Source organism: Rosa rugosa, chromosome 6 (assembly GCF_958449725.1).
Source record: "Rosa rugosa chromosome 6, drRosRugo1.1, whole genome shotgun sequence".
In the NCBI taxonomy this organism is placed as follows: domain Eukaryota; kingdom Viridiplantae; phylum Streptophyta; class Magnoliopsida; order Rosales; family Rosaceae; genus Rosa; species Rosa rugosa.
In genome coordinates, this window is record NC_084825.1 from 41,330,949 (window position 1) to 41,345,948 (window position 15,000).

General features: G+C 37.5%; 3 protein-coding genes and 1 pseudogene across 4 annotated transcripts; 3 read left to right on the top strand and 1 right to left on the bottom strand.

Moving 5' to 3' along the window:
* Window positions 1-213: 213 nt before the first annotated feature.
* LOC133715651 (B3 domain-containing transcription factor NGA1-like) lies at window positions 214-2,304 on the top strand. Of its 2 annotated transcripts, none has more exons than XM_062142249.1 (2): window positions 214-850; window positions 972-2,304. In XM_062142249.1, the coding sequence occupies exon 2, from the start codon at window positions 1,016-1,018 to the stop codon at window positions 2,159-2,161; it is 1,146 nt and encodes a 381-aa protein (XP_061998233.1). In that variant the 5' UTR covers window positions 214-850; window positions 972-1,015; the 3' UTR covers window positions 2,162-2,304. The 2 variants fall into 2 exon arrangements, with proteins under 2 accessions (XP_061998233.1, XP_061998232.1); XM_062142248.1 differs by having other exon boundaries at window positions 215-850; window positions 945-2,304.
* Window positions 2,305-5,315: 3,011 nt separating this feature from the next.
* On the top strand, window positions 5,316-7,936 carry LOC133715653 (protein ARV 2-like). Its single transcript, XM_062142250.1, has 9 exons — window positions 5,316-5,777; window positions 5,875-5,922; window positions 6,023-6,112; window positions 6,221-6,266; window positions 6,370-6,452; window positions 6,538-6,632; window positions 7,085-7,151; window positions 7,258-7,330; window positions 7,624-7,936. The coding sequence occupies exons 1-9, from the start codon at window positions 5,691-5,693 to the stop codon at window positions 7,722-7,724; spliced, it is 690 nt and encodes a 229-aa protein (XP_061998234.1). The 5' UTR covers window positions 5,316-5,690; the 3' UTR covers window positions 7,725-7,936.
* A 451-nt stretch (window positions 7,937-8,387) lies between these two features.
* Window positions 8,388-12,039, bottom strand: LOC133715649 (uncharacterized). The gene is made up of 6 exons (XM_062142245.1): window positions 11,766-12,039; window positions 10,661-11,523; window positions 10,481-10,549; window positions 10,132-10,368; window positions 9,078-10,022; window positions 8,388-8,959 (listed from the first exon to the last, which is right to left on the bottom strand). The coding sequence occupies exons 1-5, from the start codon at window positions 12,022-12,024 to the stop codon at window positions 9,708-9,710; spliced, it is 1,743 nt and encodes a 580-aa protein (XP_061998229.1). The 5' UTR covers window positions 12,025-12,039; the 3' UTR covers window positions 8,388-8,959; window positions 9,078-9,707.
* A 348-nt stretch (window positions 12,040-12,387) lies between these two features.
* LOC133716797 (protein ARV 2-like) lies at window positions 12,388-14,770 on the top strand (annotated as a pseudogene).
* The last annotated feature ends 230 nt before the right edge of the window (window positions 14,771-15,000 follow it).

Genomic DNA, 15,000 nt, shown 5'->3' on the forward strand with positions numbered 1-15,000 from the left:
AATTAAGCTAAAGCTCGATCGCCTGGCCCTGGGGACTTGCTGGATGGCAGGACCAGCAATTGTAGCTATAGTACACTATCAATGACACCAAAAGTCAAAAAAAAAGAAGAAGGAAAAAACCCCAAACCTAACCCTCTAGCTATAGCTAACGTGCCCTCTAATTTCCACCACAAGTGGCCTATAATAATAGAAAGAACTACAATAACATTAACACTGTTATCTTTATTGTGCAGATGAATTCCCACAGTAACTATGTTCCAGCAGCCCTATCTCTTCTGGTGTTCTAGCCTTGCTGGTCTTCTCAGCACAGAGAGAAATTAATAGATAGGTAATTAGCCAAAAATTATTGAATAAAGAAAAGGACAAAGCTCACATGACCCAAAACCCCATATCCTTCATATCATGGGTCCCTAGCTAGCTAGCTATGTATAACAGTTTCTTCTTCTCCCTCAGTCCCCTCGCTCCTTTCTTTCTTCTCAAGAAGAAAAACTGAAGACGGATGTGTTTTTCTGCTTTCTTCTCACTTCTGAAGAACATCTAGCTCAGCTTCATCAATGGAGGTAATTAATAATCAGCTACTAAATTGAGCAGTACAATTAAAGCAACATCATCGGTCAGCCATCTGGTCCTTGCATATGCATGATGATCTCTCTTCTCTTATCTGGCTTGGTCAACAGTACCCAACAACTACTATTCCACCTTACTTATGATGTTTAGGGTTCGAGTGAAAGAAGCCACCGGCCCTTTTACTGTGGGACTCAAACTGAGAGCTAGATAGAGCTCCCTTTTGGCTATCTCTAAGTCTCTAGGGCCTCAGAGATCTAAGCAATTAACTGGGTAGTTGCTCCAGGTAAGGTCTTGTAATTCATTCATTATCGGTATTTATGATCTTAATCTTTCCATTTTATTTTTCACTGATTAATTAAGATTACTATACTGAGCAGGTAGGGTTTTGAATCATATTGCTCCAGATCCAGGAATTGATATACAGTTAGGCTGAAATTGGAGGTGGGTCATGGAGTACTTTGTGCAAGGAGATCAAAAAGGGTATTCTGATAAAGAAGAGGATCAAGAAGAGGAAGAAGAAGACAAGAACCACATCATTAACAGTAAGTACTTATCTCCTTCTTACAATTATGGGTCATCATCATCCTCCTCCCAAACCCCAGAAGCCATAAACTTCATGGACTTGTCACTAAGAAATGCGAAAGACAACGACAACAACAACAACAACAACAACAACGATTGGCCCCCAAACAGTGAGCGAGAGCACATGTTTGACAAAGTTGTTACCCCAAGTGATGTGGGCAAGCTCAACCGTCTAGTGATCCCAAAACAACATGCCGAGAAGTACTTCCCACTTGATTCGTCCACCAACGAGAAGGGTCTGTTATTAAACTTCCAGGACCGGACTGGGAAGCCGTGGCGGTTCAGGTACTCTTACTGGAACAGTAGCCAGAGCTATGTGATGACCAAAGGCTGGAGCCGGTTTGTCAAGGACAAGAAGCTTGATGCTGGTGACATTGTGTCCTTCGAGCGGAGTGTAAGGGACTCAAATGTCTTGTACATTGACTGGAAACGCCGCCCTCCGCCTCCTCTACCCCCTAATCAAACTTCTCTCTGGGGAGGTGGAGGGCGATTTTACTCGCTGCAGCGGCCTCCACTAATGTCAATGCCGCTGCGGCATCACGAGCATTTTCATTACAACATTCACCATCCATACCATCACCAGTATCAGTATCATCAGATCAACCCCTACCAACTGCAGCAGCAGCAGCAGCAACAACAACAATACTACCACCACAGAGGAATTAGTCCCGCCGTGGTGATTGATTCAGTGCCACTGGTCCAACATCATCACCATCACCATGGTAAAAATATGAGTCCTACTACTAATAAGCGGCTTAGGCTGTTTGGTGTGAACATGGAGTACAGTCCAATGCAAGAAGATGAACCAGAACAATGTCAGATATTGTCTTCCACAGTGGCTTCGCTCTCTCCACATCAACATCATCATCATCATCACCTTCCTTCTTCTTCGCTTTCTCAACCTCTGGAATTAAGGCTGCCCAATTATGCTGCCCCACTGGCCGGTTCAGCGGATCAGCTGCTTTCTGAAAAGGGAAAATCTACTTCCTTGTCGTTTTATTCGGATCCCTAACCTGCATTTGATGAGGCTTAGTTCAGATACAGGAAAACCTGCTACTTCCTTGTCGTTTATAATTGTCTTTGATCATTAGGAACTATATTATATATAAAACAAAGTGATATATGAATTAGCAAATCAATTTCTTTACAGCAATATATATTACGGGTTCTACTAGCTAGTAGTTGATACTATGCACTTTGAATACATTGATCATATCATTGGATCACTTTCACATCTAAATCTAAGACACAAAAAAGTTGACAGTACTGATGATAAATTCTTTGGTTTAAAGATCCATCAATTGCGAAAAACAATGTATGTATGCCAAGGTATGGAACAACTAAGTCTAATTAAGGGCAGTAGTACTTAAAACTCTCAGTGTTTTATACAGACTTACAATATACAGGTATTTATTCAGTAAATTTATACATCAAACATTTGATTTTTATGCCATATCGTTGTTTACCAGTTATGTGCTTATCTTTCTGTACTTTCTGAATTGTGTTAATTAAGTGTTTACTTAGTTGCTTGCTGCTGCAGCTGCTAAGTTAGGCATCCTTTACAGCTGGTAAGGCGCGGAAACTTCAGTGATATTGTCAAGAGGTATAGCATGAATAGCTCCCACATATATTCAAAATCTCTAGTACCATATGCATTGTCAAGTATTTTACCCTAGCTAGCTAGTTTTAATCTTGGTAGTTAAATGTACGTAGTCGTCTTAATCAGTTTTGGTTCTGTCTTAATTACTTTGGATAGGAGTAATCCCTTTGTTTACTTCATACGTGTTATACTACATATATAGTTAAATTAATCACCCAAGAGAAATGTAAGAAGTCTGATGCTAGCTTCTGATACAAATTTTTCTTCGAAACGGTGTGTTTTGTAGATCTATATTGAAAATATATGTAGATTCAAGTGCTTCAAGTATACATCGCCTTTGTGTAATTCATGCTAATTTGCTCACAAGTCTAGCTAATCATGCATCTCCCATTTCTTAGTTATGATTTTCACCTCGTGATCATGATTTGTACTTATCAATCCTCAAGCTTATTAATTGGTTATCTTATTAATTTTAACATATATAAGGTACGTATATTAGAGGATAAAGTAGTGTATTGTTAGTTAATCATGTTAAGTATATACGAATTTATTACATGTCATGGATGATGGAAAACAGTCAAAACACAAACAAATAATTATCAAAGAAAGGCAGCTCACATCTAACATGAAGTACGATCACATATATAGACTTGATTGCTTAAGATGATAATTAAGTACTACACACTCTTCAACTAACTGCTTCACGTTATCCCTCTTAGTCCGAGTCTTATAATAATTAGTCGCAGTACGTTCTTAATTGCAAGTGTTGCACTAGTTATGCATATATTTACTCCATGAAAAGCTTAATCAGAACGTACTATAAAGTATAAACATGTTTCCTTTTCTATGTGGTGATTGGTAAGGTTCCAAAAAATATAATGCTGCTGTGAGATTAGAGCATCTTTAGCAATGCTAGCTATTTTTTAGTTAAATTTTAGCTAAAATAACTAAAAAGTCATTTTAGCTAGCCACTTTAGAGCATCTTTAGCAATGCCATTTTTGAGTCAAATTTTAGCTAAAGTAGCTAAAAAGTTATTTTAGCTAGCCACTTTAGAATTACGTCTGCATCAATGCTCTCTATTTGAGTTAGTTTTGAATTTATATTATTTTTTAAATAAATATTAAATAGTTTAATTGTATTTATAAATTACATAAAATAACTTAAAATGAATGTTTTAAATTATAGAGAGCCTCATCCCGCTCTCTATATTTAGGAGCGAGATATCTAAAAGTTATAATAGAGAGCCACTTAGGAGTCTGGTGCAGCTGCTAAAATAGATAAAAAAACTAAACATGCTCTCCAAAATAGCTAAGGAGCCACAATAGAGAGTCTGCTAAAGATGCTCTTAGAAATATATTTGTATCAGTGCTCTCTATTTTAGCTAATTTTGATTTTATATTATTTTTTAAAGAAATATTAAATAGTTTAAATGTATTTATAAATTACATAAAGTAACTCAAAATGAATGTTTTAAATTATAGAGAGTCTCATCTCGCTCTCTATATTTAGGAGCGAGATAGTTAAAAGTTATAATAGAGAGTTACTTAGGAGTCTGGTGCAGCTGCTAAAATAGATAAAAAGCTAAACATGCTCTCTAAAATAGCCGATAAGCCAAAATAGAGAGTCTGCTAAAGATGCTCTTAGGGTTCATATATTTAGTGTAACTCAACAAATTCCAGTGCCTGACTGATGCCCCGCTAATACAGTAATCTTTCACTGAATCAATATATATCATGCTTTATAGTTATTTACAGTAGATGATTCTTCCAATCTAGCTATTATATATGTAGTTTTAATGTAAATATAAAAGAAGTGATAATCTTGCTGATCGGACTATATTTTTTGGACCTGAGTTTCAGAGCTTACTCCATAATTATTCATAATTCATAAGAATATATAATTCATACCAATATCAAATGATATTAATCAATCTCAAACAGCTAGCATGTAGGATAATTAATTAATATATATATCTTCACTGGCTCGAGGAAATGGAAATCCTAATTTGATTTTCTGGATGTATGTAGCTAGCATAAAAAACAAAAGAAATTAATATAAATGAAAGTATATATGTATATACTTTAAAGTTGTATATCAGTGCGAAGCTTAATTCAAGCGGTGATCGAGTATCTAAAATGGTTGGTTCAATGATGCACATAATATATAGATTAAGGAAAATCATTAGACATGCTGATTTTGTTAAATAAATTAAGGATTATCTAAGCGTTGAAAGTAGATCTAGGAGGTGCCCATTCTATAGCCTCTAGAGCAGGTATACATAGGTTGCTAGGCTTACTTAGGAGTCACCATTGATGATGATGATAGAACAGGTCACATGGCAAAGGTAAAAGACAAAAGAGCAGACAAACATCTTTAAACGTACAGACTACTAACATGTGCAGTCTTTTATACTCATTTCTCAACCATTAAATATTGTGCGATTCATTGTAGATAACGCTCGCGCACAGTTCTCTATGCTCATTTCTCAACCACCGATTATTTCACGAATCACCGTACATGTCAGAAAGTCGCTAGTATTTCTCAAATCTAATCCTCAAACTATCAATCTCAATCTGAAGATGCTTGAGCACAACTCCATTTAACCAAGCAACAACAGTTGCATGGACCACAATAGGGTGGTCTAGCTAGCTATAGCCAACTATCAATCCCAAGAAGGGTTGTTTTGTTTCCTTTTCACTACACATTTTGAATTCAAATGTGCTACAACCTAGCTAAAAAGAGAGAGCATTTCAATGCGACATCGTTTGAATGAAATGAGAAAAACCAATGGGCCTAGAGATTTGGGGCTTAACCCCAACATTTCAAGAAAATGAGGGAAGAGCCCAAATTGGGTATAACAGAAAGAAGAACAGTGGCGCCAGAGAAACAGAGACTGGGAGAAAAATAGAGAGGTAGAAGAAAAGGGTCTGAAGCCGATTGATGGAGTATCGATGTGTGGAATGTGGGGCTCGAATGATGAGGCTTTTCGTTCAATACTCACCTGGAAATATTCGACTCATGAAATGCGTAATTTCTTTTTTCTCTGTATTCAATTTCACTGAATCTCAAGAACCCATTTTGATTTTACCGGAGGTAAAACAAGGGTTTCAATTTCTGTGATTAGGATAATTGCAAGGCAGTTGCGGACGAGTACATCGAGTGCGAGCCCATAGTAAAGCTTCTATCTTGGTTTGTTCTTCATCTTTGTTTTCACAGTTCAATAAAGATTGAAACTTTTTTTGTTCTTTTGGGATTTTGTTGGGTACTGCCAGATTATTCTGATTGATTTGATTCTGCACAAGAAGAAAGCTTATACCCATTTGCTATATAATGTGATTGACTCGCAAGCTCCCGCCTTTCAGGTACTGAAGTTGCTTAGTTTTGCTTAATGGGCATTGTGTTTAGTTTTATAGTACAGCTTTTGGTTACTGGGTTTTTGAGTAATGGTGATTTATTGGCATAATTTGCAGGGTTTGTTGTGGAAGTCAGCTTTCGGGTTTCTTCTTTTGGATGCTTGTATCCATTACTACTCGGATTATGGTTTTCGGAAATTTTTTTCGTTTCATTTACAAATATGTGTCAAGATAAATGCATTGAGTGCCTTAGCTATATACTCAAGATAGGAGTTTATTTCTGGAAAGGACCAGGGAAGAGTGGGGTTTGTCCATGAGCTTTGCTTCTTTGCTTTGGAGGTTTCAAAATGTAGGTAAATTTTGTTGGATTTGATGTGTTATAGATTTCTAACTTGATGTGCATTGTGATGGGTTGGAAAATGTTTTCATTTCAGATGCTGATGGATGTTGTCTTTGGGAATTTCATGTTTTTTTCTACCTTTGTGCTTGCTACGAGGGCTCTTTTCAGCAAATTCCCTAGATCACTCGGGTAATATTCCCTAGTCATACTTCTCAGGATGAATCAGCATCGAGGCATCCTTTCATTACCTGTCTTTTTGAAAATTAGATCAGAAAGCACGCATATCTTAATCATTTGATAAGCTCAGAAGTTTGAATTGGATAATTGCTTATCTTTGATTTGTGACCAGTTGAAAATATTGAGTGATAGTGGATACCAAAGAATATGGTGATCCTAAGATTAGTGAGAATTTGGTCAGAAAGATTAGAACAACATGGTTTGAAATTTATGGAATGGAAGGAAAGTAATACAGAACATACAAGGACAATGGTTTATTATCACCCATGTCATGGCTTAAAAGAATATAACGGTAATCTTCTAGCCAGCCTTTAATGCTGTGATAAAGATTTTTTTGTATTTGTTAGAGCATAATATATACGTTATAATGTACACGTTATATGATTCTGTGTATTTTGATATAGGTACAAAGACCTTCTGCTGGCAATACTTATTTCAAGTTACTTCAAGATGTTTCTAATTGCAATGATGGTATGGTTTGCACATCTAATAGTTTCTTTTTCTATGTTTTTTTACCCTCCTTAAGTATACTTGGTTAGACTCCATGTCTAATCTGAATGAAGCACCCCTTCTACAGGTCTGGGAATGTCCTTCTGTGATTTTGATCATTGATTTATTTGTATTATCCTCCAACACTGTGGCACTCAAAGGTCAGACGATAAAGTATTTACAGTCTCGGACATCATTTTACAGTTTTCAATTTCAATATCTACATCACACTTTATGCCTGGTATCTGCTAAATGCATATATCCAAGTAGTGTACTGTTGTGTAATGTAATGTTCATGATGTAAACAGATACTTTTTCTTGATTTGATGTGGAGAGTGCATTAGCTAATATTATGTTTTCATAGTATTTCTCAAATTCACCATGTGCAAGATTTTGTAACTTTGGATGATGACTGCAGTTGAACATCTTTCTTTTTCTTCTTTGGGTGAAACAGTGATAACTCGGTCAGCTATGAGTAGATGTATAGCAGCCTGCTTCAGTGCTCATGCTGTAAAGTTTTTAGTCACACAAAGGTGCTGGACTTGGGAACTTTGAGATCTTTTCTCACATACTGTTTGTTATAGGAGAGATCTGCTATCATTGTTGCGTCTGAAATCTCTTTCTTTGAGAAAGGCGGCACTTCTGAAAATTGTTTTTGTTGTTTCCTGCAAAGGAAGAGGCAGTGACAGATAATTAATATGAGTCCTGTAATATATGGTGCAGTAAACATGTAAAATGTTTGTCACTAATGAAATCAATTTCCGATAGCTTTAGTTCTCCTTGCAGTTTTATATTCATGCATCGTTTAGCAATTTACTATAAACCACTTACAAGTTTGGTTAATAGTATCAATCCATTAAGTTATTCTGTATTTGAACATTGTGCAGCTTTCAGCATAATCTAATGCTCTAACATTAGCTTGTGCTGCATATAGAAGCTTAGACCCAAGTAATGAGCAAGATGCATCCTAGATTAAATGACGCCTAATTCCTTTCTTCCGCTTAAGTAGCCATGACATGACATATCCAAATGCCCGAAGTCGGTATTCTAGTGATCTCTCCTCTTCTAGGATGATAGTTTAGTGTTTTCCTTCCCACGAATTTATGGAAATATATCAGAGATGCTCATTGCTGACTGAATGCAATGGCCATTTTCTGTTGAAAACTGAGCGATTAAAAGCCTGTATGCATTGTGAGTTCAAATAGAAGGACGGAATAGAATACACAAAATTCCATTGAATGTTCAAGCTTCATAATGAACAAAATGTACAATAATATTAGCGTAATACAAACAAGAGCAGTTTGAACTGCAATACAATTTTTGGTTGTAGGCATGGGTCAGACTCTCAGTCTGAAGTCCTCTCTATGACCTTTGATTGTATTCATACATCTCGGAAATGATTGTAACCACTACTCCATTAACAGATGGAGCCCAAAACTTCCTTTTTCAATAACCAGACAGAATGCTGCAGCCTGATTATTCTTCAGCAGCTATGCTGCAGCTGCTATGTGATACCGCTTACAGATTAGCGACTATGCTACAGTTGTTTGTCCATAGTGGCCTCTCAGGCTAGGACTACGAACTCGGTACAGTTGTTTGTCCATAGTGGCCTCTCAGGCTAGGACTGCGAACTCGGTCCGTATGCTTTACTGTTTGAAGGAGACGCTTCCTGGAAAATGGAAGAATCCTATAAATTGCTGCCAGCTTCGAACTGTTGTCTGCTTCCAGGACTTTCAGTTTCTTCTGGGCAAGATAAACAGCAAATATAATGCTTCTGCATCTTCACCAACCTGTAAACAGAAACCAGATTTAGTTAAGGAATGTAGCAAATAGCCTTAAAGTTTCAGCATAAAATTTTATTTACTGTGAAAGAAGGGTTCTTTAATGTTATCAGATTGATTATCTCACCTTGGCTTGTGATGCTGCTCTGCAGTCGGATTCTTCTAGGAGCACCTCCCATGTTTATTTCTGTGATTGTCATCGATATCGGATGATACTGATGTTTAGTGTATGTCCTTTGATCTTAAGGACAGACTAATTGCAGAGTATCTGCTTGAGGAATGACTATTGGTGATCCTGAGGATTCACTAATGGGGATGAAGATATGGATACTTATGCCCTTTAATTTTAGGAAATTTGAAAACTAAGGATATGAGGAACAAATATCGGTACTTTTGTTGACACGATAGAGGAAGGAATGTTGGTACTTATATGGACAAGACAATCTGAGGAATGAAAATCGGTAGTAATGTCAACAGAGGAAGCTCCACCTCTGAGGAACTGCTTATGAGAAAAGAAATCTTTATTTCCCTGGACTAGTTGCATTCAGAGGCATTCCAACCATATGGATTCCCTCTTTCAACTAAGAGTTCACTGGGGGATGCTGTGACCCCCTCTCAAAGAAAAAGAAAAGAAAAACAGAAAGCCTCCAGTGCAAGAAATGCAGAACACACTGAGCATTTCATACAGCTTGGAGATCTTTGAATCATTTGTAGGAGAATATCACCAACTGTAATAATGCAAGTTACAGACACATCATTACTGTGGCCTCCACTGATATTCTCCTATAAATAAAGGTTGACTAGCTACATTGGGTGTTTCTCCTATGGCTAATGTAGAATAATCGTTTACCGATACAGAGATGGCTTCGGTGTTTCCGTCACAGGGGTAGCAATCAATAAATGTATCTGAGAACTCGAGAGAAGAGTCAAAACCTTCTGTTATAGATGGAAACTTACCCCATTCAATTAAATTATTGTCACGGGGAAAATCTCCCGGTTCTCTGTTTATTGATGGTAGTTCCTGCGACTGAAATGAATCAGATTCCAGATTTTCTCCTGGTTGAGAATATCCCTGAATTAACAATCACAGAAAGAAATAGTTAAGTTTGGATACACTTGTTGTGCTGCTGAATATTTAGAAATTCAAATAAGAAAGGGTTTAAGAGCATGCTTATTCTCACCTCTGGAATCGCATCCGCAGCTTGATTTTCAGAATTAGATGAAGAGTTGCTATCTACTTCATCGATATGATTCTTCTTCGTAAGAAAAGGGTCATTATCCCCAAATGAATATTTCCTCTTACGAGATTCATCATTTTGGACATTGGTGGTGCCCAGCTTTGTGTATATTGGTGACTGCAGTTGAGGTGATGGAGGTGGATGAAGGGGTAAGGCCAGATTTCTTGGCTCATCAAGTGGCTGGTAGATCAAGAATTACAAACAAGATAGTGTTAGTTACATTTTCAGTATACTTCTTGTGCTTCAAATTGAAAATTTCATAGCAGAAATTAAAAGGCATGTTTGTTCTCACCTTTACAAACATATTGGGTGGCGGAGGTGGATGAAGGTGTAAGGCCAGATGTCCTGGCTCACCAAGTAGCTGGTAGATCAAGAATCACAAACAAGATAGTGTTAGCTACATTTCAATATACTTCTTGTGCTTCAAATTGAAAATTTCATAGCAGAAATCAAAAAGCATGTTTGTTCTCACCTCTTCAACCATATCGGAATCAGATGAATTGCAGCTATCAGCTGGTTGACCTTTGACAGAGATCGAAAGATCATTCTTATCAATATAACATGGATCAGTTTGCGAGCCACTAACTTCTTGTTCATTGCCATCATATTCCGGCCAAACAGCATCTATCAGCTCCTTGAATGTCTGGTTTATTTCTTCTTCTGTAAGCATATCAAATGCTGCAGCTTCATTTTCAAAACCAGGGGTGATGAGGCAGCTGCTTCCATGTTCAGCTTCATTATCATTGCCATTGGGAATCGGAAGATCATTTTCCAGCTGTTTGGATGCTTGATTTTCAACATCAAAGGCCATACTGCAGCTACCGCCACCATGTTCAGCTTCATCATTATGGCCATTGGGAATCGGAAGAACAGTTCCCAGCTCTTTGGATCCTTGATCTTCAACATTGGAGACCATACTGCAGCTACCACTATTAGGTTCACCTCCATCGCACAGTGGATCGTCCTGCTGATCATGATCAGACTTGCCTGACTTGTTCTTGAAGCGGCAAAGAACAAAGTCCCCGATCTGCTCATCAGAATTCGGCTTAGTCTGATAATACTCATGGATAACAAAGTCGGTCTTCTGTTTCTCCTGCAGGTAGAAGGTCAAGATCCTCTTCCCCCCGATCTGCTCATCAGAACCTGCCCGAGTGATTCTGCGGTCCTCACCTTGCTTCTTCCAGTAGCCTTCCCCCGTCTTCCTGTTGGAGCGAGTGCTTTTGCTTTTGCTGTGTTTAAAAACTCGCGGACTGTAGAAGTACCGCTCCATGTCCGGAGAGTCCGCCATGGTGAATTGCCACTCCCTGATCAGAAATTTCACCCTTGGTACCAGGGCTGCAAAATTGCGACACAACTCTCTAAGTGTCGACCTATATATATATAGCGGCAAACAAAACACATGCACGTACATATATACATGTTATGTGAATGACTGTGAATCAAGGCTAAAAATTTAGTTTGAACTACTTGATGGTTTGGTAAATCCACACCCGCACCCACACCCACACCCACAGTACATACAAAACAAGTGGATATATATAGAATCCGGACATTGATGCATGGCTTTGCTTAATTACCTGGTAAGTCGCGAGGCTCGTGCTCTAACATCTTGGTTACAGAGATGATGGCCTTGATTTCGAGATCCTTGCGCTGATTCTTCTTCTCCAAGTAATCACTCACCAGGTCCTCGTCGGACGGCTGGAATCGGAGATCATTATGAAGTGTGATGCAGCCGCTGCTCATCATCTCTCTCTTTCTGACTTTCTCTTTGATCGAATAGACTGTGTACGTTGTTTTAGGTTGTGGAAGTGCAGAGGAAAGAATGAGGTGGTACATATAATAGTCCAAGGTGATCACTGAGCTTACCGAGCAAGTTCAGCTGAGTGGGGCCTTGCGTCATTGGTGGGTCCCCACGTCTGACGACGACCAATTAATCCCGCCTTTAATTAATTCCTACAGTTTCACTGTGCTTTTTTGAGGAATCTGACTTTTATCTTATCCTGACTCCCTCTCGGAAGTTGAGGGCTTTGGAGGCCCCAATTGCTTATTCCTTTTACTTACTTTTCTCTGTTTATCCATTTCATGAGACAGGCAACACACCCAGGGAACATTCAGGAACTTTGGCCAAAAAAATTGGAGAAATTTTTGGCGGGAACATTCTAGAGTCTCATCCAGTGGATCAAAGGTTTGTTCAGGAACATGATAGAGTGACATTGTGAATCTTTCGATGCTTATTTATTATATCATATTTGCTCACCTAAGAATAATTTTAAAGGACTGTGAGCGATAAATACATCTCAACCACATGTATTAAATATAAAAGTAGAAATTATAACAACTTAAAACTGTGCATTTATTTTCAGTCGTCAGATTCACTTGTCTCTCAGAGTCTCTTAAGTGAGCAATCTTTTTATTATATTTCCATACTGAATTAATTATATAGTATATAATTTCCAAAAAATAAAAAATGTAAAATAACATGTAAATTTTTTTTTTTTTTTGATCGGACATCTAAAGTTCAATATGTGTCGAAGAAAATATTTATACAAAAAATATTGCGGACGAGTACATCGAGTGCGAGCCCATAGTAAAGCTTCTATCTTGGTTTGTTCTTCGTTTTTGTTTTCACAGTTCAATAAAGATTGAAACTTTTTTTTTTTTTGGAATTTTTGTTGGGTACTGCCAGATTATTCTGATTGATTTGATTCTGCAAAAGAAGAAAACTTATACCCATTTGCTATATAATGTGATTGACTCGCAAGCTCCCGCCTTTCGGGTACTGAAGTTGCTTAGTTTTGCTTAATGGGCATTGTGTTTAGTTTTATAGTACAACTTTTTTGTTACTGGGTTTTCGAGTAATGGTGATTTATTGGCATAATTTGCAGGGTTTGTTGCGGAAGTCAGCTTTCGGGTTTCTTCTTTTGGATGCTTGTATCCATTCGTATTCGGATTATGATTTTTGGAATTTCTTTAGTTTCATTTACAAATATGTGTCAATATATATGGATTGAGTGCCTTAGCTATATACTCAAGACAGGAGTCTCTTTCTGGAAAGGACCAAGGAAGAATGGGGTTTGTCCATGAGCGCTTCATTGCTTTGGAGGTTTCAAAATGTAGGTAAATTTTGTTGGATTTTATGTGTTTTAGATTTCTAACTTGATGTGCATTGTGATGGGTTGGAAAATGTTTTCATTTCAGATGCTGATGGATGTTGTCTTTGGGAATTTCATGGTTTTTTTGTACCTTTGTGCTTGCTACGAGGGCTCCTTTCAGCAAATTACGTAGATCACTCGGGTAACGTTTCCTAGTCATACTTCTCAGGATGCATCGGCATCGAGGCATCCTTTTATTACCTGTCTTTTTGAAAACTAATTCAGAAAGCATGCATATCTTAATCATTTGATAGTTTGAGAAGTTTGAAGTGGATAATTGCTTCTAAAATCTTTGATTTGTGACCAGTTGAAAATATTGAGTGATAGTGGATACCCAAGAATATGGTGAACCTAAGATTAGTGAGAATTTGGTCAGAAAGATTAAAACAACATAGAACATACAAGGACAATGGTTTTTTTATCACCCAGTGTCATGGCTTAAAAGAATATAACAGTAATCTTCCAGCCAGAACATACAAGGACAATCGTTTATTATCACCCAGTGTCATGGCTTAAAAGAATATAACAGTAATCTTCCAGCCAGCCTTTAATGCTGTGATAAAGCTTTTTCCGTATTTGTTAGAGCATAACATACACGTTATAATGTACACGTTATATGATTCTGTGTATTTTGATCTAGGTACAAAGACCTTCTGCTGGCAATACTTATTTCAAGTTACTTCAAGATGTTTCTAATTGCAATGATGGTATGGTTTGCAAATCTGATAGTTTCTTTTTTCATTTTTTTTTACTCTCCTTAAGTATACTTGGTTGGTTAGACTCCAAGTCTAATCTAATTCAAGCACCCCTTCTACAGGTCTGGGAATGTCCTTCTGTGATTTTGATCATTGATTTATTTGTATTATCCTCCAACACTGTGGCACTCAAAGGTCAGATGATGAAGTATTTACAGTCTTGGACATCATTTTACAGTTTTCAATTTCAATATCCACATCACTATTTATGCCTGGTATCTGCTAAATGCATATATCCCAGTAGTTTAGTGTTGTGCAATGTAATGTTCATGATGTAAATATATAACTTTTTCTTGGTTTGATGTGGAGGTGTGCATTAGCTAATATTATGTTTTCATAGCGTTTCTTAAATTCTCCCTGTGCAAGATTTTGTAACTTTGGATGATGACTGCAGTTGAACATCTTTCTTTTTCTTCTTTGGGTGAAACAGTGATAACTCGGTCAGCTATGAGTAGATGTATAGCAGCCTGCTTTAGTGCTCATGTTGTAAGGTTTTTAGTCACACAAAGGTGCTGGACTTGGGAACTTTGAGATCTTTTCTCACATATTGTTTGTTATAGCCTTATAGGAGAGATCTTCTATCATTGTTGTGTCTGAATCTCTTTCTTTGAGAAAGGTGGCACTTTTAAAAATTGTTTTTGTTATTTCCTGCAAAGGAAGAGGCAGTGACGGATAATTAATATGAGTGCTGTAAAATCTGATGACAGCTAAGTGATGAAATCTGAGATGAGAGCTGTCAACCGTCCGATTTCAATCGGACGGTGAGTGACCATATTCCCCATGGTCAGCTGCTGTCCAGGGGAACACGGCTGTCAGGAACATTGGCCAAAAAAATTGGAGAAATTTTTGGCGGGAACATTCTAGAGTCTCATCCAGTGGATCAAAGTTTTGTTCAGGAACATGAT

Excerpts from the sequence above, each read along its gene's own strand:
- LOC133715649 (XM_062142245.1), bottom strand. The coding sequence starts at position 12,024 with ATGTACCACCTCATTCTTTCCTCTGCACTTCCACAACCTAAAACAACG. Across the intron at positions 10,550-10,660 it reads ATTCCGATATGGTTGAAGAG|CTACTTGGTGAGCCAGGACA; the intron begins GTGAGAACAAAC and ends TTGATCTACCAG. Across the intron at positions 10,023-10,131 it reads CTGCGGATGCGATTCCAGAG|GGATATTCTCAACCAGGAGA; the intron begins GTGAGAATAAGC and ends TTGTTAATTCAG.
- LOC133715651 (XM_062142249.1), top strand. The coding sequence starts at position 1,016 with ATGGAGTACTTTGTGCAAGGAGATCAAAAAGGGTATTCTGATAAAGAA.
- LOC133715653 (XM_062142250.1), top strand. The coding sequence starts at position 5,691 with ATGGAGTATCGATGTGTGGAATGTGGGGCTCGAATGATGAGGCTTTTC. Across the intron at positions 6,267-6,369 it reads GTTTCTTCTTTTGGATGCTT|ATAGGAGTTTATTTCTGGAA; the intron begins GTATCCATTACT and ends TATATACTCAAG. Across the intron at positions 7,152-7,257 it reads TGTTTCTAATTGCAATGATG|GTCTGGGAATGTCCTTCTGT; the intron begins GTATGGTTTGCA and ends CCCCTTCTACAG.